General features: G+C 46.8%; 3 protein-coding genes across 14 annotated transcripts; 2 read left to right on the top strand and 1 right to left on the bottom strand.

The window, feature by feature from the left end:
- Positions 1 to 8: 8 nt before the first annotated feature.
- On the top strand, positions 9 to 1,927 carry NDUFA2 (NADH:ubiquinone oxidoreductase subunit A2). Its single transcript, XM_036847194.1, has 3 exons — positions 9 to 165; positions 288 to 394; positions 1,612 to 1,927. The coding sequence occupies exons 1-3, from the start codon at positions 65 to 67 to the stop codon at positions 1,701 to 1,703; spliced, it is 300 nt and encodes a 99-aa protein (XP_036703089.1). The 5' UTR covers positions 9 to 64; the 3' UTR covers positions 1,704 to 1,927.
- TMCO6 (transmembrane and coiled-coil domains 6) lies at positions 1,885 to 23,177 on the bottom strand. Of its 12 annotated transcripts, none has more exons than XM_036847180.1 (12): positions 7,168 to 7,358; positions 6,921 to 7,033; positions 5,281 to 5,396; positions 4,991 to 5,174; positions 4,628 to 4,732; positions 4,366 to 4,451; positions 4,017 to 4,133; positions 3,689 to 3,800; positions 3,388 to 3,574; positions 3,150 to 3,244; positions 2,571 to 2,738; positions 1,890 to 2,326 (listed from the first exon to the last, which is right to left on the bottom strand). In XM_036847180.1, the coding sequence occupies exons 1-12, from the start codon at positions 7,250 to 7,252 to the stop codon at positions 2,213 to 2,215; spliced, it is 1,482 nt and encodes a 493-aa protein (XP_036703075.1). In that variant the 5' UTR covers positions 7,253 to 7,358; the 3' UTR covers positions 1,890 to 2,212. The 12 variants fall into 12 exon arrangements, with proteins under 12 accessions (XP_036703086.1, XP_036703075.1, XP_036703081.1 ...); XM_036847186.1 differs by lacking the exon at positions 7,168 to 7,358 and adding an exon at positions 23,066 to 23,152 and having other exon boundaries at positions 1,892 to 2,326; XM_036847183.1 differs by having other exon boundaries at positions 1,892 to 2,326; positions 3,388 to 3,451; positions 7,168 to 7,389.
- Positions 14,076 to 16,315, top strand: CD14 (CD14 molecule). The gene is made up of 2 exons (XM_036847193.1): positions 14,076 to 14,392; positions 14,482 to 16,315. The coding sequence occupies exons 1-2, from the start codon at positions 14,390 to 14,392 to the stop codon at positions 15,595 to 15,597; spliced, it is 1,119 nt and encodes a 372-aa protein (XP_036703088.1). The 5' UTR covers positions 14,076 to 14,389; the 3' UTR covers positions 15,598 to 16,315.
- Positions 23,178 to 23,388: the final 211 nt, after the last annotated feature.

The following is a 23,388-nucleotide window of genomic DNA, read 5'->3' as shown; positions in this document are numbered from 1 at the left end:
GCGGCTGGTCTGATAGGATCACTTGGCCGGAAGGTCTAGGGCGGATGATTTGGTACTAGCTCAGATGGCGGCTGCCGCAGCGAGTCGGGGGATCCGTGCCACATTGGGCCTCCGTGAGATTCGTATCCACTTATGCCAGCGCTCGCCCGGAAGCCAGGGAGTCAGGTGAGGCGCGGCCCGGTGAGGCGGGCGGGCTTCGGGGCGCCGGGGTCACGACCTCGACCTCCCGGGTGTTTGAGGAGGCCTGCGCCCACAGCGCACGCACGGTGCTCTCTCCGGCCCTGCAGGGACTTCATCGAGAAACGCTATGTGGAGCTGAAGAAGGCGAACCCCGACCTGCCCATCCTAATCCGCGAGTGCTCCGATGTGCAGCCCAAGCTATGGGCCCGCTACGGTGAGCACAGGACGCCGGGGGCCTGAGACCCCGGTGGAGTAACAAGGGTTCGAGAAGAGAAAGGGCCGCCCAAGGTCACACAGAAACCTGTACAGGGACTGAATTCGGACTTGCTGTTGACCTCGTTGCAGATAAGGAAATATACATTCGCAGGGTTACAGGATGCTTTGTGTCCCAGTAACATCTATGTGGAGGCGGGCCCTGTCCTGCATAGAGATCAGGAGCTGTCGTTTTTGTAATTCAGAACAGGCTTCAGATAGGGGAGAAGGGATGCTGGTCCAGTCCATCAATGTAGGTCCTTCCAAATTGTGTGGTCAGTGCCGGTCCAGGTAGAGTGTGAGAATCTCAGTAGTAAAAACCTAAAATAATGACTGTGTTGAGCACTTACTGCTAGGCCCTGTGCTGAGTGCTTTCCTGCCTAAATCTCATTTAACCTTAATTAATATGAGGGGTGGATTCTTTGGATATTCAGCTAGGATGTATAACAGGGTTGAGCTTCTACATCTGTTCCCCCTTCCCAGACTGCACTTCTGCCAGACTTCCATGGCTGGCTCTTTGTTATAATTCAGCCTCCACAAAAAGGCATTCCCTGGCCAGGTATGTAACATTGTCCCTTTACCCTATTTAATTTTACCACATACTTATTAATATATTACCTATGTGTCATTTTACAATTTGAAAATTACTGTCATGTTGCCTGACACATAGGGACACACAATAAATATTTATACTTACTGAATAATGGTATTTTTAATCACGGCTTTTAACTAAACCTCGCCCTAGGAATGTCTGGGGGACGGCAGGGAGTCACACCCAAGGCAGATCCGTTATAACAGTGGACAACTGCAGTATGCCATGCACTAAACATTGTTTGGAGGAGGAACAAAGGTTTTCTTTCCAAAAGCCAGTAGACTAGAGAAGGAGATGGACACAAATAACTTTAGTTTAGAGGAACAATGGGAGCCATTGAATGGGCACCATTAAAATGCAGGCTCATGTAATACACTGCTCACAATGGTTAATAATAAATGCCTACCATGCCCCTTAAAACGTCCCTGAAACACTTTCCTTCCCATTATGACTGCCCAGAATCAGCCGAAATTCTACTGCCCTTCCTATCCTACCAAGACTGTAAGTTGAAGACAGAGACCTTTTATTATACTTTGGTAGCCCGTACAGTGCAGAGTGGATACTTAATCACGTCCCTCTCTCTTCAGCATTTGGCCAAGAGAAGAATGTCTCTCTGAACAACTTCAGTGCTGATCAGGTAACCAGAGCCCTGGAGAATGTGCTAAGTGGCAAAGCCTGAAGCCTCCACTGAGGATTAAGAGCAAGAGCCCCAGAGCCTGAGCTCTGCTGGACTGAGTACAATGTGGAGAAACGTGTTCTTCTGTTCTTTATAAAGCTTGTGCTGAAAATGCTGTCTCAGGATGTTCTGTTTCTCATTCCACCAACTACCCCTTATTGTGCAATCAAATGAGGCAAAGCAGTTGAATATAAAAATAAAACTTATTTTATTCCGTCCCATCAAAAGCCACCAGCTGCTGAAGCAAAAAAAAAAGAGAAAGGACAAGAAAAAATGAGATTCTATGGACCCAGATTAAGTAGGCCACACTGAGTTCCCTCTGGTCCTCCCGCCTGGACACTGCTGGGTAAAACTGGAGGAGCTGGGATCCAGAGATCTTGGCTTAGGCTTAGATGTGGGAGCAGAGGGCATGACGTCATTATGGTTCTAAACCTCCCAAAGGGGCTCTGTGGGCCAGGAAGATGGGGAGTGGGGGAGATGGGGAGTGGAGTACATGACTTTAAGAAGTCAAGTCACCCATGAAGAGCTGTCTGCTGGAGAGCATGTACACGATCCTGGAGCTGTGCCACCTCCTCATGCCTTTGTAGGGCCTGCAGCCCTGACTGCTGCAAGAAGGCCTGGGCAGCCTGAGAGCAGGGAAGAAAAGGATTCAACACTGGGTTCAACACGCAATTACCACAGTCTTATGGGTTAGCCCACCTCTTCTTGGAAGAATGCATTCCCAACAAGAGTATGAAAGTTCGGAACTGGAGCCCACATAGGCTAGCCAGGCCCAGAGAAATGACTATAGTTAAGACTGGAAGGAAAGGGGCCATGGTGAGACCAGAGGCTTCAGAACAGAAGGATTGGGGACTAAGGCCAGAAACCCACCCCTGGCTGATAGAGGAACAGCAGTTGCAGCAGCTCCAAACTCTGGCCTACTACTTCAGTGTCAGAGAAGGCCAACGTGTCCAGCAAGGAGGAGAGCAGGGGCCCTGGCCATAGACGCTGACAGTAAGCAGGACCTTTCTCAGCAACGTTGCACAGAACCGTGAGCACCTGCAGACAGATACATGTACACAGTCCCCACAAACGATGAAAACCAAAGATTTTAACCATAGCTTCTATGGAATGCTGACCACATGCCCAGGCACTGTGCCAAGCACTTTTATATGCATATTCTGTAATCCCCTCAGCCACCCTCAGGTAGGATTACTATTCCCAATTATAAATGAGGAAACTGAAGCTTAAGGTGGTTAGTTGATTTGCCCAAGGTTAGTTACTAGTAAATTACAGTTTAGGGACTCACACCTAGACTGTCTGGATTATGACTGATGGTCTGGCCCTGAAGCCATCCATACCACACCACCTGCCAGCTCTCAGCTAAGGGTACTTATGAGGGCTCAGGGCTGCTCCCACTGTTTACACTTTGGCCACCAGACCTTGGGCTCAAGTGACCCCAATACCTACCAACACGCTCACCACGTTAGATACAGACAACAAGTGCAAGAGGGGCTCAATCAGATCCAGGGAGAGCAGGGAGGTGCAGAAACTAGGACTGTTTGCTGGAAGGGAAAATGTCAGGGTGAAGTTCCTCCAACTGGGGCATGAAACCAACCCACTCCCAATCCTACCCACCTCAGCCCAGGCCATGAGGAATTATTCCCAGTATCTAAAGGTCCAGGCCTAGGCAGATTATGGTGCTTACCAGTGAGGTTGTTAAGGAGCCAGAGGCCCTCAGGAAGCAGGCTGGGCTGTTTCTGGAGGAGGAACTGCAGAAGGATAAATAAGGCTGCCACGACACGCTCATCTCGGAGCTGCAGTTGCCCTCCCACAGCCTCTGCTGCTGCCTCTGTTAGCAAGTTGCTTAGACACCGAAGCACAGGGCATGCCAGCTGCAAAGACGAGTTAGGGTTCAGATTTAAGGAGGAAGGGGCAACCTGCACACTGGAGCAGGAGCTGAGTAAAAAGAAAGGTCACCCAGATGTTGACCTGTCCTCGTCACCTACCAGCTCCAGTCCTGCATCCTCAGTTCTCTGGACAGCCCCAGCCAAGTCCAACAGCAGCAGCCCCAGGGTGGACAGAGCGCCCTGGGTGATGAGCAGGGCATTGTTGACCTGGCTGGGCAATAGGAAGCAAGTAGTCACTACTCGGTCAATCCTACCTTTAAGGTGGCAAATGGCCTAGGTCTGTAGGTTTCCTGAGCTCCAAGAAGAGAGGACCATAGAACAAAGAAAACTCACCACAACAATTCCAGAAACCAAAGTTCAAAAACCTGAGTGTCATGGAAGGAAGCCCCAGGGGAGGTTTGTGGCACTTTCCCAATTGGCCTATTACCTGCAGATGATGTAGTGAAGGCACCAGGCAAACTCCACAGCTACTCCAAGGTTCAGCTTTGGGCCAGGTTGCAACAGTTGCAGCATATGTTGGGGGAGAGTGGAGCCCAGGACAGAGCTGTCAGTAGAAGCAGAGCTGTGAGTAGGAACCACAGAAGGCAAGATGCCAGTCACTCTTCCCAAACCCTGAGAGCAGGTGGGAAAGCGTCCAAAACCAAAGCTCTTCCCAGTCAGGCACATGGAGTTGAAATGTGCAACAGCTTTGGAAACAAGACTCGATCAGGCATCAGGGGCTACACTACCAAGTAGGTCACACCTGCCTACACATCTGGAGACTCAGTTTTACTTACGGGATGATCTTCTCTGGAGCTTCCTTAGCCTGCAGAAGCTGGGACAAGGCATATCCAAGAGCTTCCAGCACAGTCAGATGGGGAGACTAGAAGCAGACAGAGTAGGGATCTGACTCTGGAACCTAGGCCATAAGGTTTCCTGAGACTTTCAACCCCTTAGCACAGGGCAGAGGCTGGAGCTGCCTACCCAAAGCAGGTGGGGCATGTGGAGAGACGTGAGGGGAGGGGTGCCCAGAGAGGAAGCAAGGAGGTGGACACTTACCTGGATGCAGGCAGCCAAGGCTGGAACAATGCCCTGTGGCAGGAGCTGCCTTCTCACAGCCTCACTCTCCACAATCAGGTTACCCAGTGTATACAGACAGAGCTCCTGAGAGCGGGACAACAAAAGCACTGGGCTTGGCCTGTCTCAGGCCGGGGTGCGGCAGGGGTGGGAGTGGGGAAGCTGGAGCATACCTGTCCTTGAGGATGTGGGCACAGGGGAATGGGAGATGATGGGTGTGTGTATGGCTGGGGGCATCAGGAGAAACAGGTTTTCCTCTTTTGCCTACCTGCCAGCTCAAACTGGACCCAAAAGCACAATTTTTAAATCCAAACCAAGAACAAGGTAGGAAAGGGCAGGGCTTACTATAAAGTCTGAGCTGTGACCGGAGAGGTAGGTGAGAAGGTAGGAAGTGGCTGGCAGGCAGGCCTCAACTACTGCAGACTGCTCAGAGTGAGAGAGCTCATGAAGGCACCGAGCCGCCTCAAGCTGCAGCAGGGCCTGGTTGCTGGTCAGGAGCCCGACTAGGGTCCGAATGCTGCCCTCCAGCCTACATGAGTGAGCACCAGAGCCCTGCTCAGCCAGTGGCCCATCCCCCCCACACTCCTGTCCACCCCTCAGAGCCCCAGCCACACACTCACACCACCCACACTGACCTGATGAAGGTCTGCTGCGTCTCAGGGCGCTGCAAGCCTCGCCGAAGGCTGACCAGAGCCCCCTCTCTCTCCTTTTCCTCTGTCCCCCGCTGGGCTAACCGCAGGAACTGCTGGATCTGGAGCCCAGGGCAGGGAGAAGAGAGATGGCAACACATGGTTGCCAGAAAGCAAGGCATGAGTTCTGCTCTGCCCACTTCAGCTGTGAGCCCTTCAATATGGCACTATCTCTAGAACTCGTCATTCACACTAATATGGCCAATAAGTGCCAACCTTGCAGTACAGTGGACAGAAGAGGGAATCAGAACTGGGTTTAATACAAGCCCTGCCACTTACGCTACAGGGGACTAAACCCCAGTTTCTTACCTGAAAAATGGGCATAACATCTACTCTGCCTTTTTACTGTGTTATTTCAAGGATAACATTTAAACCTCTCAGCCTGACATAACCTATCCCTCTAGCGATTCTCCCCATGCAACCGACACTGCAACAACACTGCACATCACATGACGTGTTTTTTAATGCTTCCAAGCTTTCACATAATCTATTCTTTCTGCCTGGGATACACTCCCCAGGTCCTCCACTTCCTTTAGACTTCTGCTCTCACTGCCTCTGGGAAGTTAGCTCTTTCTGGTTCCCTTTGGAAGACTCAGGGGTTTCTATTGTGCCTCATGTTTCCTTCATGACAGGTAGGAGCACATCTGACTCCTTCAATGGGTTGTGAACACGTCAAAGAAAGGGACTCTCTTTTCATCTTTCTGTACCTCAGTACCCAGCATAGGTGCCTTGGTATAAAGTAAGCACACAATGAATAAATGATATAACCTAGGTATAAGTGCTTTGTAAACTATATATGTAAACATAATATAAACAGGGGATGCCCAATGCTTGCTGAATGAATAAATGAGCTGAAAGAAATTCTTTCGTTCACTTATTCCATAAATACTGAGCATCTACTATATGCCAGATACTGTATAGGCATCTGAGTTTTCAATGATGACAAATAAGATAAGGTCCAGGTTCCTGTGGATTTAAAGTCTAGTTGGAGAAACGGTAACAAGCAAACAATTAGTATGATTAATACTCTGCAGACCCACTTTAGATGCAGCAAATGCAAAGGCCTTGAGACAGGAAAGAGCCTGGTATATTGTTCCAAGAACTGAAAAGAGGACAATTTGCCTGAAATGAGTGAACTGATAAGGTTGGAAGTAGCAGAGGTTAGACCATGCTGGACTGTGTAGATCACAGGAAGGATTTTGGTCTCTGTGTTTTTAAAAGACGCATCTGACTGATGTATAGAGAATTAACTTGAGGAGGCAAAATTTCTGCAGATGACCTGTTAGGCGGCTGCTGTTAAGTATTCAGAGAAGAGGGTGGTGGCGATCGTGATGGCAACGCCATTTAAAAGACTCCACAGCTCTTTAGGAGGTAAAAAAAAAAGGGGGGGGGGCTAAGACTTGATGTATTGATGTGGGGATGAGGGATAGAGTTGTCGAGGATGATTCCCTGGTTGCCGGCTTGGCCCACTAGACGGAAGGAGGTGTTGAAGGGACCGCGTTCAGGTCTGGGGGCGGACCTCGAGTACAAGAGAAGGTATTTGCCGCTACCTGGTGTGGATCTCACCAAGCACCCTGCCCCCTCACCTCGGCTTCCCCGAAGATCATGGCCACACATCCCTCCTCGGCTTCCTCCAAGGCTTCGTCTCTCAGCAGCCTCTTGCTGACCAGCTGCTGCTCTCTCCGTGCCTTCCGCAGTGCTGGGAGCAAAGGAGCCGCTTGATCATGGGAGGGGCACCCAGGACCCAGAACCCATCTCCAACCCTGGAAGCCTCCTCACTCCTACTCCGACCGCCATACCCTCATCCTCCCGTGTTCCCTCGCCCGCCCGCACCTGCCTCCCGCTCCCGCCGGCGGCACCGTAGCTGCTCCACCCCGCAGCGTAACGGCTTGAGGCCGCCCCGCTGTCGGCTCCACATGGTGGAACGGGAGTAAACCTGCACCACAGAGCACGCAACAGGGCCCCGGCGTCTAGAACATGGTACGGACTGCGCAGCCACAGCGCAGGGCGGAAGGGGAGGTGTCAGTGGGCGGGGCATGAAGTGAAGAGAAGGCGGGGCGGAACTACGGGAAGCGACCACGGGCGGGACGGGGCGGGGCGGAGCGGAGCGAAGCGAAGGTTAGAGGAGGAGTGGGATCTCTAGACGAGCGAATTCCAGATAGCTGCCCCTCCCCGTGGCCTCCGGCTTCTCGGCTTCCGATCTAGTAAAGGAAGTAACTCAACCTCGACTCGGACAGCCCCAGGCCCCTAGCGTCACCTTCCACTCAGCAAACACAACCTCCCCATCCCTAACAGATTCTAAATGAACATTCAAAACTACCCCGAGTTCTAGGAAGATGTCGAACTCCATTTCACCAATAACACGGCTCTCAGTGATGAAAGCTGGCTAACCCCTGGAAGTGCATTACCTTACTGAATGTTCGCCATGACAATTATCCTCATTTTTCAGGTGAGAAAAAGGAAACAAATTCAATTATGTGTCACTGTTCTGAATAAAAGTGAACCGCAAGGGCTTCCCTGGTGGCGCAGTGGTTAAGAATCCGCCTGCCAATGCAGGCGACACGGATTCGAGCCCTGGGCCAGGAAGATCCCACATGCCAGGGAGCAACAAAGCCCGTGCACCACAACTACTGAGCCTGCGCTCTAGAGGCAGAGAGGCACAACTACCGAGCCCACGTGCCACAGCTACTGAAGCCTGCGCACCTAGAGCTCATGCTCTGCAACAAGAGAAGCCACTGCAATGAGAAGCCCGCGCACCGCAACAGAGTAGCCCCTGCTCGCTGCAACTAGAGAAAGCCCGTGCACAGCAACGAAAGCCCAACGCAGCCAAAAATAAATTTATTAAATAAATAAAAATTTTAAAAATACTTTAAAAAAGTGAATTATTTTCAGGATAAAGTAGTTCTTTCGTCAAATTTTGAGAGCCACTAATCTAGTAGGTACTGGGGAAACTGGTGAATTAAAAACCGTGCTCCAGGGAATTCCCTGGCTTCCAGTGGTTAGGACTCGGTACTTTCACTGCCATGGCCCCAGGTTCAATACGTGGTCGGAGAACTAGATCCCGCAAGCCGCCCGCCGCAGCCAAACAAACAAAAACTGTGTTCCATACCCTCAAAATCTGAATTGTGGCCAACTAAGCCCTATATGATCTAATCCCTGCATACCTCTCTAGCCTTACCATACTCATCTCTCCTAGAATCTTTGTTCCCTGAATAAGCCCTGCACTTTTTCTCTTCTGGGCTTTTGCACAGGCTGTTCCACTGCCTAGAGCCCTGTCTCTGCCACCCCACCCTCACTACAACCAGCACTCTTCCCTTATTTAACACTGTCCTCGAGATCTCCAGTGTCCCCTACTCAGAACTACTGGACCAATGCCCCCGTTATGAGAGCATATAGCACCATACGCTTCTCCTTCATAACCCTTTTCACAGCTAACATTAAGTTACAGTGTAACTGTTTGACGTTGTCTCCTCCCAAACCGCCTTCACAGCTCCAAGAGAGTAGAGTCCTGGTAGCACTTAAGAACTTTTATTGAGGGAATTCCCTGGCGGTCCAGGGGTTAGGACTCCACGCTTTCACTGCCAAGGGCCCGCGTTCAATCCCTCTTGGGGGAACAAAGATCCTTCAAGCTGTGCGGTCAAAAAAAAAGTTAAAAAGAATTCTTACTGAGGCCTCTAATCTTTAGAAAGCTACTACTTAGACAAATGTGCAAGTAAGAACAAATCCAGGAATGGGAACTGTTCTTCAAACCCATTTCCTTCCCTTTAATTTAGTTCCACCTCTTGGAGTCAATCGGTGAAGTCTTTGATTTCTTCCACAAAACATCTAGTTAAATATCTGCAGACCATCATCCTGTTCTCCATATCTTCTCTCCAGGTCCAGCATCCATCCAGCCTCTGGACAGCCATTTATTGAGCACCATTTATTTATTTAACTTTATTATTATTATTTTTTTATTTTGGCTGTGCAGCTTGAGGAATCTTAGTTCCCCCACCAGGGATCGAACCCGTGACCCTTGCAGTGGAAGCACAGAGCCCTAACCACTGGACCACCAAGGAATTCCCTGAGCACCATTTATTAATGCACCATGCTCTGGCTGGGGATAGGATCTGGGTCTTGTCCCCTTCCTCATGCGGCAGGCTGGCTTCTAACACCTACTTCTTTCTCCTGGTTGGGAAGCTAAGGCAAGTCCCCAGGAAAAATCTATGCTCTGCCCAGAGTGTCTGCTCAAACAGTTACAGCTGCCCAAATTGTTTTTTATTTGGGGTGTTTGTTTGTTTGTTTTTGTTTTTTGCACTTATCTGCCTGGCAACTCTGTTAATCCTGTAAGAAACAGCCTCATGTTCTCTCTACTACAAGGCTAGCTGTTCCTTTCTCTAGAGCTCCCCCAAGTCCTTGTCTCCTCTGTAAGAGTCCTCTTCACTATGGACTGTAGTTCTGCATCTGCATTTGCCTCCCGCACCTACCAGAGTACTTGAGGAACCATGTGATGGTCACATCAGCATCCCAGGGCTTGGTATTAGCACTGGCACTTGGTTTAGACAAACGATAGATATTTTTTGAATCAAGGTGTGAGTTGGGGACCTTTGCAGAAACATTACTGCCCCTCTTAGCTTGGACCCCTCATCCAGAGTGTCTCCCCTAAGGTGATGGAATTTTTTTAACCATTTTTTAAAAATTGAAGTATAGTTAACTTACAATGTTGTGTAATATATATATATTGGGTTGGCCAAAAGGTTCGTTTGTTTTTTTCCGTAAGATGGCTCTAGTAGCACTTAGTTGTCTTTAACTTCCTTCAAAGCGATTTTGTTAGATTGTATGTGACAGCTGGCATATCAGCATGCATTTTAAAAAAGAGTTATCGAAATTGGTGAATTTTTGTGTAGCCATTTTAATATTGAAGATGGAAGGAAAAAAGCAACATTTTCGGCATATTATGCTTTATTATTTTAAGAAAGGTAAAAACGCAACCGAAACGCAAAAAAAGATTTGAGCAGTGTATGGAGAAGGTGCTGTGACTGATCGAACATGTCAAAAGTGGTGTGCGAAGTTTCATGCTGGAGATTTCTCACTGGACGATGCTCCAGAGTCGGGTAGACCAGTTGAAGTTGATAGCGATCAAATCGAGACATTAATTAAAAACAATCAACGTTATACCACGCGGGAGATAGCCGACATACTCAAAATACCCAACTCAAGCGTTGAAAATCATTTGCACCAGCTTGGTTATGTTAATCACTTTGATGTTTGGGTTCCACATAAGTTAAGCGGGGGGGAAAAGAAACTTCTTGACCATATTTCCGCACGCGATTCTCTACTTAAACGTAATGAAAACGTTCCGTTTTTAAAACAAATTGTGACGGGCGATGAAAAGTGGATACTGTTAGGTGAGCCGACGCGGGTTGTGAAAGAATTCACAGAAATATTAACCAGGGAAGAAAAGAAAGTTTTTACTCCTCCACTTTCCAAGGGAGGAAAGGGGCCAGACACATAGGGTGGCACTGGCCCCAAAGCGTGGGGTTTGAATCTTTTATTGGGCTTCAAAGGGCAAGGTGCAGGAAAAGGAGGTGGGTTCATGTCTATTCTGGTCCACAGCAGTACCGGGGTTGGCTGTGTGTCTATAGGATGTGTTTTTTCGGAGAATAGACTTGCAGTCTTCAGTAATTTTCCAGGTCTCGGGTGTCTGAAAGAGATTTAATAGGTGCCCTTGACAGGTGTTACTCCATTTTGAATCATGTTAGGTGGGTTTACAGATACTGTACAACAACGTGGAATGGAAGAGATCGTGGGGCAAGTGAAATGAACCACCACCAATCACACCAAAGGCCGGTCTTCATCCAAAGAAGGTGATGTTGCATATATGGTGGGATTGGAAGGGAGTCCTCTATTATGAGCTCCTTCCAGAAAACCAAACGATGAATTCCAACAAGTACTGCTCCCAATTAGACCAACTGAAAGCAACACTCGACAAAAAGCGTCTGGAACTAGTCAACAGAAAACGCATAATCTTCCATGAGGATAAAACAAGACCGCATGTTTGTTTGATGACCAGACAAAAACTGTTACAGCTTGGCTGGGAATTTCTGATTCATCCACCATATTCACCACACATTCACCTTTGGATTTCCATTAATTTCGGTCTTTACAAAATTCTCTTAATGGAAAAAATTTCAGTTCCCTGGAGGACTGTAAAAGGCACCTGGAACAGTCCTTTGCTCAAAAAGATAAAAAGTTTTGGGAAGATAGAATTATGAAGTTCCCTGAAAAATGGCAGAAGGTAGTGTAACAAAAGGGTGAACATGTTGTTCAATAAAGTTCTTGGTGAAAATGAAAAAATGTGTCTTTTATTTTTATTTAAAAACTGAAGGCACTTTTTGGCCAACCTGATAGATATATATATTCTTTTTCAGATTCTTTTCCATTATAGGTTATTATAAGATACTGAATATAGTTCCTGTGCTATACAGTAGGTTCTTGTTGTTAAGGTGATGGAATTTCCTGAGGAGCCAGGCTTCAGTGGCCTGAGTCTTCCGAATGCAGAGACTCTGATGAAGAAAATAACAATGGGGCTTCCCTGGTGGCGCAGTGGTTGAGAGTCTGCCTGCTAATGCAGGGGACACGGGTTCGAGCCCTGGTCTGGGAGGATCCCACATGCCACGGAGCGGCTGGGCCCGTGAGCCACAGCTACTGAGCCTGCGCGTCTGGAGCCTGTGCCCCGCGACGGGAGGGGCCGCGATAGTGAAAGGCCCGCGCACCGCGATGAAGAGCGGTCCCCGCACCGCGATGAAGAGTGGCCCCCACTTGCCTCAACTAGAGAAAGCCCTCGCATGAACCGAAGACCCAACACAGCCAAAAATAAAATAAAATAAATAAATAAAGTAGCTATAAAAAAATAATAATAATAAAAAAAAAAAAAAAAGAAAATAACAATGAAGGGCTGTTGTTACAACCTTAGCCATAGAGCTGGGATTCCAAGCCTTTTTGTCTGACTGCAGAGTCAGTGTATTTCACACTGAACTATACTCATATCTTGGTCCTCAGAGATGTCCCAGTGACATGGTCTGGCCTTTAGGCATGGCTTAGGGTATTAGAACATGCCCAACAGGACACACAGGGAGCAGTGTGGTCCGATGGGGCTTCCTTGTTTGGATTGTGGACAGATGTGGCTACTTCTGGAAAAAGGGAAGTGAAAATTCAAATGTTTTTCATGTAGCTCTTTGCCCAGAAATCCAGAAGTTCAGACTTGTGAGGGCTGTTTTAAAAGCATAGCCCTTCTAAAATTGAGGGCAGTCATCAATTAGATCCCTTGAACTGTAACTTGCTTAATAAATAATATCATGTAAACTGCCTTCACCGATCAAGCTTGCCTTAATTGTTCCTGCAAATTACATACCCTCATGTAGCTTACACAATATGTCACAAGACTCCTTTAACTGCCCCTCTGTGGATAACACCTCTGACAAATGGGTTGCTATAGTAACAGTTCCTTAAGTTGATTTTCAGGAACTTAGAGTCAGCTCTTGCCAGGTCGTGTTCCAGCTGATTAAGACTGCTTGGAACCACTGACCCTCCAACTGGGCCTGTGCGAGTGTTGGATGGATGGCCTTTTGACATCAGAAGGCCAAAACTTCACCCTCAGATCATGCTAATGCCACCAGTTTCTGAACATGCATCCCATGAAGAAGCATGTAACTCAGATACACCTGAGCAGAATACTGATTACCTCACCTTTTTCCTGTCCCCAATCGCCTTCCCCAGTACCTCCAACCACCCTATACCCTTCACCCATAAATATCCCAAGCCCCTTGCCTTCAGGGAGGTGAATCTGAGACTTGTTCTCCCTGCTCCTCACTTAGATGCCTTGTGAATAAACCCTTTCTCTGCTACAAACCAAAGCGTCTCAGTGTTTGGCTTACTGCCTGTTGGGCAAACAAACCTGGTTTGGTAACAATTCCCCACCCTCTGGGACACTTGCTTTTTTTTCTTGACAAAGCAGGTGAGTTACTAATTAATCCTCATTCAATATAGGTCCAGCTTTTCATTCCTAGGGCATAGGAATTGTGCTGGGGAAAGGGCAGGAGAGAGCTAGGTACAAGTGGGAAAATTATATTTAGGAATATTTCATTTCTCAAATTTCAGGGCGGGGAAGTGGAAACTAAGAGAGCGAGGGACTTGGCCAATGTGTCTCTGTTAAACACATAGACTTCTCTACTTTTAAGAAAGCTATCACTTTAAAAAATTGTGAGGGGACTTCCCTGGCGGTCCAGTGGTTAAGATTCTGCTCTTCCAATGCAGGGGGCACGGGTTTGATCCCTGGTCGGGGAACTAAGATGCCACATGTCGTGCGGCCAAAAAAAAAAGCTATTATTTCTTAATAAACAAATTTAAAGAACAAGTCAGCAAAAAAAAAAAAAAAAAAAAAGGAGGGCGGGGGGAGCTGTTCCTCAGACCAACTTCCTTCTCTTGAATCTAATTCTAGCCCTTGGAGTCAATAGATGAAGTCTGCAGTCTCTTCCACAAAATACGCAGTTAAATACCTGAGGATATTCAGGGAGTTGGACTTGGGTGACAGGAGGTTAACAGTAACTACCAAGACTAGGGAAATGTTAAGGAAACTACCCGGGTTGAGTCACTGGGCTATAGGCAGGGGACGTAAGAGTCCTGGCCTGAGGCACTGGGGATCTTCCTTTCCCCATCCCAGACAAGGCTGGGGGCACCTGAGTCATCAGGGCACTGCCTGAGGCAGAGGGCCCTAGACACCTTGCAAAATACTTCCTGTTATGGCTCCTCTCCTGGCAACATCATTCACTGCAAAATTTCCCAGAAGGACAGCAGATGGGGTGGTTAGGAGGAAGAAAAGTGGGGAGTGACAGGGTTCAAAGAGGAGGGAACGGAGTGACATCCCAGGGTTACATAAACTTTCAGAGGCTGCCAAAGAGTAAGGACAGATAGGTTTGTGGAGCCTGGAAGCCGACAAGAGCCGCTGTAAAGGAAAGAAGCCACAGCCCATCCCAGAGCCCGGCGGAGAGGCAGAGGTTCTGAGGACCTATCGACCATGGTGAGTGTATGCTCTTAGGGCCGAAGGAGGGCTACTCGGGGAACCTTAGGGACCGGCAGGATCCGCCCTGACCTCCGCTGTCTCCGCAGGTGTGCGTGCCCTGTCTGCTGCTGCTACTGCTGCCACTGCTGCGTGTGTCTGCGGCCACACTAGAGCCCTGCGAGCTGGACGAAGAAGATTTCCGCTGCGTCTGCAACTTCACGGATCCGAAGCCTGACTGGTCTAGCGCCTTTCAGTGTGTGGCTGCTGTCGAGGTGGAGATCCGTGGCGGCGGCCGCAGCCTGGAACAGTTTCTAAAGAGCGCCGACGCCGACCCGAAGCAGTACGCTGACACAATCAAGGCTCTGCGAATGCGGCGGCTCACGTTGGGCGCTGCCCAGGTTCCTGCTCTGCTTCTGGTCGCCCTTCTGCGTGCGCTCGGTTACTCCCGCCTCAAGGAACTGACGCTTGAGGACCTGGAGATAACCGGCCCGATGCCGCCGCCGCCTCTGGAAGCCACTGGGCCTGCGCTCTCCACCCTCAGTCTCCGTAACGTGTCGTGGGCAACAGGAGGTGCCTGGCTCGGCGAACTGCAGCAGTGGCTCAAGCCTGGTCTCAGGGTACTGAACATCGCGCAAGCACACTCGCTTGCCTTTGCCTGCGCACAGCTCCCCACCTTCCAGGCCCTCACCAACCTAGACCTGTCTGACAATCCTGGACTCGGCGAGCGCGGGCTGATTGCGGCTCTCTGTCCGCACAAGTTCCCGGCCCTCCAAGATCTAGCGCTACGCAACGCGGGGATGGAGATGCTCAGCAGCGTGTGCGCTGCGCTGGCGGCGGCGAGCGTGCAACCCCACCGCCTGGACCTCAGCCACAACTCGCTGCGCGCCACCGCCCCGGGCGCTACCTCGTGTGTCTGGCCCAGCTCACTGAGCTCTCTCAGCTTGTCGTTCGCGGGGCTGGAGCAAGTGCCTAAAGGACTGCCGCCCAAGCTCAGCGTGCTTGATCTCAGCTGCAACAGGCTAAGCAGGGCGCCGCGGCCAGACGAGCTGCCCGAGGTAAATAACCTGACACTGGACGGGAATCCCTTTCTGGACGCTGGAGCCCTCAATCACCAAGAAGACCTGAAGAGCTCTGGCGTGGTCCCAGTCTGTGCGCGTTCCGCCTTGACCATGGGGGTGTCAGGAGCCCTGGCACTGCTTCAGGGAGCCGGGGCCTTTGCCTAAGGCCCAGGGGAGAGGTGGGGAGAGGAATGAATTGGCTCAGATTGCCCTGGCTCTGGGAGAGCCTCGTCAGGACATCTCAACCAACCAACCCTCTGCCCCATCTTCATTAAAATCTTAAACAGCGGGTCCGTGTCATTCACTCAACAGACGTTTACTGGGCACATTGCTGGATAGCGAATCCATTATACTTAAACTTTCTTCATCCTAACTCCCTAGAAACCATACCTGCCCTTCCTTAGAAAAGAACTACTGGGGCAGAAAGGGCAGGGAAAAGTCGCCTGTCTAGGGCTGTGTGGGAGAACCAAGGGTTTCTGCCCAATGCGGGCTTTCTGAACAGATTACTGGCACCTGTGTTAAAGGATGTTTGAATGGTAAACATACCTAGGAGGATACAGAATGTTTCCTCTCTGGTGCATTTTCCAAGAGTCAGCTTCTCCCTTTCCAAGGTAATAAAACCCAGAGCCATTTGCTTATTCTCACTCTCTTTTTTTCCTCCAACCCCCAGTGAGGAGAGACAGCTATGCCACTTGTTCTACATAAGCTCTGAGTTTTATAATTTCAGGGTTCCTCTCCTGTAGCGTACAGCCCCTCTGCACACACAGGTACATTGGCTTTCACTGTGTCATGTAATGGGGAGTTTGGTGTGGTGGCCCCCAAGCTGTAAGCTTATTCAGCTTTCTGCTTTCCGGAGAACTGCTTGTCTCTTTCTTGGTATGCACTCCTGACGCTGCGGTATTGAGCGTAAAAAAGGAAAATGGCTTGCGGCCAGTTTCGTTCCAGGTGCCTGCTCTGGATCTAAGAGCCCCTGGTTGTTCCCCAGAAGAAGGACGTGCTGCCCTAAGGGGGAAGTCTGTACCTCCAGAGAATGGCCCATAAAGCATGCTAACGCATAGACAGTGGCGACAGAATTATGTGGAAAACAAGGTTTACTGATTTATTGTCCGCTATTCGTTCCGTACTAAACCTAGATATACATTCATGCTCTTTGAATAAACTTGCCTTGCAACCATCAGTTGTCTTGGCCCTTCTGATCCCATACTGGTGCTTTTCAGTTCCTTACCCCTCACCGCCAGGAACTTCTAGCTTTCTGCAGCTGGTCTGCGGCAGTTTGGGGTTGGGGAACTGATAAGAGATGCTGTCATTTAACAGCCTGTCTCTGAACCAGAGATCTTGTGACTATGTTAGTATATGTGTGTACAATCGTTCTTTGATTTGCAAACAGGATAACACCTTAGACCCTTCACAGCTTCTCGGACCCCTGCACAGGGCAATTAATAGTATACGTCCTCTGAACCACATTATCTCAGCGACCCAGGACATCAGCCAAGAAGTACTGTTCCTTCTAAGGGTTCCTTCTTCATTACATCAAGGAGGCAGCCACACCCAGCAGAGATCTAGGTATCTGCCTCGAGGGGGACCTCAAGAGGAGTGGGAGGAGGCATGGAAACATAGCCCTCCAGCCTGCCTCCCTCCAGTGTCCAGAACCACACAGAAAGGAACGGAGAATGCAAATTAACATTGATGGGAGAGTTACACAGGTTATCAGACCATGGGCTCAAAGAGTCATAGGGACAGCTAAATAAACTGCCAATCTACGTGGCTGAACCACACTGACTCCATTTTGTCAGCTCCATCTTAGGCCCACAGTCTTGCCCCTCCCCTTTCTGCACAACTGAGCTTTAGTCTACTCACAAGGAGTGCACCCAAGCCAGATTACTTTCCCAACAACTTTTACTTTTGCCTTCATGTGATACGAAAACTGGAAGAATGCCTTTTGTTGACACAGATGGTTAATGGTCATGAGACCCCCCAGGAGGAAGAAGCCCCGGTTCCCTTGGATGCAGATGTGCGTCTTACTTGGTAGTCAAATTCTGTTTTTCGCTTTGGCCCCTTTAAATCCAAGGTATCCCCTTCGCAGAGCGCAGCTGTGAATGCCTCTGGATCCTAGCTGTAGGTAAGTTCACAATACGCGTTATATAATATGGCTGTGTGTCAGTACCCACAATAAACTTCAAAATTGCACTTTATGGAGTTGCCTGCTTTGTTTTTGGTCTCAAAGTTCTTTCTCAGTTCGGTGGATATTATTCAATATCTCTGCCTCCCAACACTTTTGCATGTGGATAGACAGTTTTTCCAATACCATTTTTTGAAAAGACATTGAATGGTCTTGGCACCCTTGTCGAAAATCATTTGACCATATATGTGAGGTTTTATTTCTGGGCTCTCTATTCAATTCTATTGGTCCATATATCCGTTTTTATGTCAGTACCACACTGTTGTGGTTACTGTAGGTTTATAATAGGTTACAAAACCAGGAAGTGTGAGATCTCCAATTTTATTCTTTTTTTCAAGATTGTTTTGGCTCTTTGGGGTCCCTTGAGATTCCATATGAATCTTAGGATGGATTTTTCTATTTCTGCAAAACATGCCATTAGATTTCGACAGGGATTTAATTAATTCTGTAGCTTGCCTTGGGGAGTGTTGATATCCTAATAATATTGTCTTCCAATCCATGAACAGGGGATGATTTTCCATTTACTTGTGTCTTCTTTAATTCTTTCAGCAATTTTTGTAGTTTTCATTGTACATCTTTCATCTCTTCAGTTAATTTCTAAGTACTTTATTTTATTTTTTGATGCTATTGTAAATGGAATTGTTTTTCTTAATTTCGTTTCCAGACTGTTCATTGTTAGTGTATAGAAACTGCTGAACTGAAACAAATAGACTGTCAGATAGTTCTGCAAAGACAGGTTTCTTTGGGATCAGCAGAGAATTGCAATTCAGGGGTCTGCAACCATGGCGAGCTATCAATACATGCAAGTTTCTGTATGGCAAAGGTAGGAGAACACTTTTATACAGAGGAAAGGAAGGTGGGAGGGCTCCTCGCCAGTAAAAAAGGAGTCTTTCTTCTTCCTGTTGGGCTCTCCTAAGGTCTCAGGGCATGAAGCAGTCCCTTCTGGTCTCCCAACTCTATTTAATTGAGGTTTCTGTTTATTTTTTTACAAAACTCACTGGATTTTGTTTGTTGGTTTTGTATGCTTCAACTTTGCTGAATTTGTTTATCAGTTCTAACAGGTTTTTTTTGTGTGGAAACTTCAGGATTTTCTACATATAAGATCATGTCATCTGTGAACAAAGATAATTTTACTTCTTCCTTTCCAGTTTGGATGTCTTTTGTTTCTTTTTCCTGCCTAACTTCTTTGGCTAGGATTTCTAGTACTATGTTAAATAGAAGTGACAAAAGTGGGCATCCCTGTCTTGTTCCTGATCTTAGAAAGTTTTGTCTTTCACCATGGAGTATGACTGATGTTATGTTCATAAGATAATCTTCATTAAGATGAGGGAAACAGCATGATTGTATGCAGACAGGAATAAGATATATATTTTTTCTCTTTATTCTGGTAAAAAATATATATATAGTAAAATTTGCCATTTTAACCATTTTTAAGTGTAAGGTACGGTGGTATTAATTACATTCACAGTATTGTGCAACCATCACCGCAATTTCCAGAATTCTTTTGTCACCCCAAGAGAAACTCTGTACCCGTTAAGCAAATACTCTCCATTTCCCCTCCCCCTAGAGCCTGGGAACATCTAATCTACTTTCTATCTCTATGAATTTGCCTATTCTAGATATTTAATATAAGTGGGATCATACAGTATTTGTGTCTGGCTTATTTAACTTAGTATAATGTTTTCAAGGTTCATCTATGTTGTAGCATGTGTCAGTACTTCATTGCTTTTTATGGCTGTATGATACTCCATTGTATGTATAAACTACATTTTGTTTATTCATTCATCTATTGATGGACACTTTTTGGCTATTGTGAATGATGCTACTATGAACATTTTAGTACACAAATCTGTTTATGTACCTCTTTTCAATTCTTTTGCATATATACCTAGGAGAAGTATTGCTGGATCATATGGTAATTATATGTTTAATGTTTTGAAGAACCTCCAAACTCTTTTCCACAGCGGCTGCACCATATTACATTCCCATCAACAATGTATGAGGGTTTGGACTTCCCTGGTGGTGCAGTGGTTAAGAATCCACCTGCCAATGCAGTGGACACGGGTTCGAGCCCTGGTCTGGGAAGATCCCACATGCCGCGGAGCAACTAAGCCTGTGCGCCACAACTGCTAACCCTGCCCTCTACAGCCCGTGAGCCACAACTACTGAGCCTGCGTGCCACAATTACTGAAGCTCGCGCGCCTAGAGCCCATGCTCCACAACGAGAGAAGCCACCGCAATGAGAAGCCCGCCCACCACAAGGAAGAGTAGACCCCACTCGCCAAAACTAGAGAAAGCTTGTGCACAGCAATGACGACCCAACATAGCCAAAAATAAAAACAAACAAATAAATAAATGTATATTTTAAAAAAAGCAATACATGCCCTGAAAGTTTATATTTTCAGTTGTGTGTATCAACTGAATCAGAGCACAGTTTTTTTCTTTTTATTAGAGCCATACTAGTGAGTAAGAAGTGGTACCTCATTACATTTTTGATTTGCATTTCTTTAATGACCAAGGATTTTGAGCATCTTTTCACATGCTTGTTGGCCATTTGTATAGCTTCTTTGGAGAACTATCTATTCAAATGTTTTTCCTAGTTTTTAATTGTTGTTTGTCGTTTTGCATTTCACTCATGTATAATGATGTTGAGCATCTTTTTATGCACTGTGTATATCTTCTTTGGAGAAATGGCTATTCAAGTCTTTCTCTCATTTTTTACTTGAGTTGTTTGTCTTTTTGTTGCTGAGTTGTAGAAGCTCTCTATATATCCTGGATACTAGATCATCATCAGGTGTATAATTTGCAAATATTTTTTCCCATTTTGTAGGCTGTCTTTTCATATTTTTGATAATGTCTTTTGATGCACAAAAGTTTTTAACTTTGATGAAATTCAGTTTATCATGTTTTCTTCTGTTGTGCTTGCTTTTGGTATCATATCTAAGAACTCATTGCCAGATTAAAGGTCATGAGGATTAATTTCTGTATTTTCTATGAGTTTTATAGTCTTAGCTCTTAAATTTGGGAAATTAATCGATTTGAGTTAATTTTTGTATATGGTCTGAGGTAAGGGTCCAACTTCATTCATCTGTATCTGGATGTCCAGGTGTCCCAGTGCCATTAGTTAAAAAGATTAATCTTTCCTCATTGAATGTTCTTGATGTCCTTGTCAAATCAGCTGTCCATAGAAACATGGGTTTATTTCTGGACCCTTACTGCTCTACTCTCTCACTGATCTCTAGGTTTGTTCTTATGCCAGTACCACAGTGTCTTGGTTACTATTGCTTCACAATAAGTTTTGAAATCAGGAAGTGTGAGTCCTCCAACTTTGTTCTTTTTTTATAAGATTGTTCTGACTATTCAGCATCTGTTGAAAACCATATGAACTTTAGAATGAGGAACAGAAGCTGAGAGTGAAGGAACGAATAAATAGGTTATGCAGTGAAGGAAATCCCATATTACACTAATGCTTCAAAGGGGCTCAGAGAAAAAGATGGTATGTCCCTTAGTTCAGTTATACCAGATGTCTCAGGGTGAAACCATCTAATCCTGAGACCACTTTTGCTTTGGAACCTGATGAGATATAGGAGAAGACTGCAAACCTGGGTGGCCTTGCCGTGGGAGACATTTTGATCGTAAGATATAATGAGGGACTGAACTAATTACTCTTATTTTTCACGTAACAGCTACACAATGAGATATAACACTGGCGTTGTCGGTAAGACTACAATATCAATATTGATAGTCAAATGTATGGGAAAATACAAGCCTCCTATGTCTACCCCACACTGATTCCCCCAGATGTTAGGCATATTCATCTTGTTACTATTGCCCTACCTGTTATATAGATGTACACCAAATGTAGATGATCAGACAGGTATGATTCTTTTGGCTATAAGGGATCCTTGGTGAAAAACCAGAGAGTGGCTTGTGATATAATAAAGAACTTATCTGGTCTTTGTCTTCAGTTACTGGCACAAAGCTTCAAAAACCTTTGGAATTTCCTGAGCAATAGGAGTCTCTCTGTTATACTAATGAAGTGACTTCTGGCAGGGCCCCTCGATAGCTTCAGGATGGAAGAGGTTACTCACTAGAAAAAAACAACCATGCAGGGACTTCCCTGGTGGTCCAGTGGTTAAGACTCTGTGCTTCCACTGCAGGGGGCACAGTTTTGATCCCTGGCCATGGAACTAAGATCTTGCATGCCACGCAGCACGGTCAAAAAAAGAAAAAACATGCAGATTGAAGGGCTGGAGTTGAATTCAATCACATAGCCTATGATTTAATTAATCATGCCTACATAATGAAAGAAATCTCATCGAAAAACGCTAGACAATGAGGCTCAGGGAGCTTCCTGGTTGGCGAACACATTGATGTACTGGGACGGCATGCCCTCACTCCACAGGAACAGGAGCTCCTGCCACTCAGGACCCTTCCAGACCTTGTCCTACATAACTCTTCATCTGATTGTTCACTTGCATGCTTTAAAATTTAAAAAAGGTAATTATAAATAGAGCACTTTCCCGAGTTCTGTGAGTCATTCTAGTGAATTATTGAACCTGAGGGTTGGTTGTGGGAACCCAGGAATCTGTAGCCAAGTCAGGCAGTACTACAAGTAACCTGGGGATCCCACTTGTGGCTGGAACCTGAAATAAGGGGTCTTTTTGAGGACCTTGCATTTTAACTTGTGGGATCTGGCGCTAACTACAGGCAGTTAGTGTCACCTACAAATTGGCACTTGCCATCTACCTCTACAAGGATCAAATTATGAGCTGCTGCAACTGCTGACCTTCAACACCCCCTGAAAGGAGTTCAGGGTGGAGATGAGGAATGAGGCACTCTGTGCTCTGGGAAAAACTGGCAAAACAGGTCTTCAGATACATATTTTCAGGAGACAATTTTATGAGTCCAATTGTTGCATCTCCTTGTACCTAGAAAAGCACTAAAATCGCCCTTCATGGTGACACCTGCTCCTAGTGACTAGCAGTAACCTTCACGAGACTAGCAGAAACCTCCTGCAAAAAAATATGTGCTTGATTGCATGTACTCCCCCTGCACCAAAATCACATATATACTGAACTTCCCCCCCTACCTCTTTGGAGCAGCTTCTCAGAGCAGTCTGAAATGCTAGTAGTCCAGTCTACTGGACTATAGTCCTAATTTTACCCCAAATAAAACTTAACTCACAACTCACAGGTTGTGCATGTTTTTTTCAGTCGACATTAGTATCAGAATTGGATTGAAATGCAGGACACCCAGTCAGTGTTAGAGAATTGGTGTCAGATACAGTAACTATAACGCTTTGCTGGGTTCTGTAAGTCATTCCAGCAAATTATGGAAGCTGCAGGAGTAGTGGGAATACCTGGGAGTGTAGATAGCTAGTCAAAGTGAGGACCCCTGAGCTTGAGACTAGCGTCTGAATTTAGGGCAGTCTTATTGCAACTGTGCTCTTACCTGTGAAGTTTGGCCAAACTCTGGGTAGTTGGTGACAGAAGTAATTTCATCGTACATGGAACATTATTCAGCCACAGAAAGGAAAGAAGTACTGATACATGCTACATCATGGATGAACCTTGAAAAACAAGAAAAAAGCCAGTCACAAAAAGAACACATATTATGTGAGTCCACTTATATGAAATGTCCAGAATAGGCAAATCTATAGAGGCAGCAAGTAGATGAGTGGTTGTTTAAGGGTCAGGATAGGGTGGGGGTTAGGGAGGTTATAGTAAAGGAAAGCAAGTTTCTTTATAAAGTGATGGAAACGTTCTAAAATTAAC

This window comes from Balaenoptera musculus, chromosome 3 (assembly GCF_009873245.2).
Source record: "Balaenoptera musculus isolate JJ_BM4_2016_0621 chromosome 3, mBalMus1.pri.v3, whole genome shotgun sequence".
Taxonomy (NCBI): Eukaryota; Metazoa; Chordata; class Mammalia; order Artiodactyla; family Balaenopteridae; genus Balaenoptera; species Balaenoptera musculus.
This window is presented reverse-complemented; position numbering and strand designations above follow the sequence as displayed.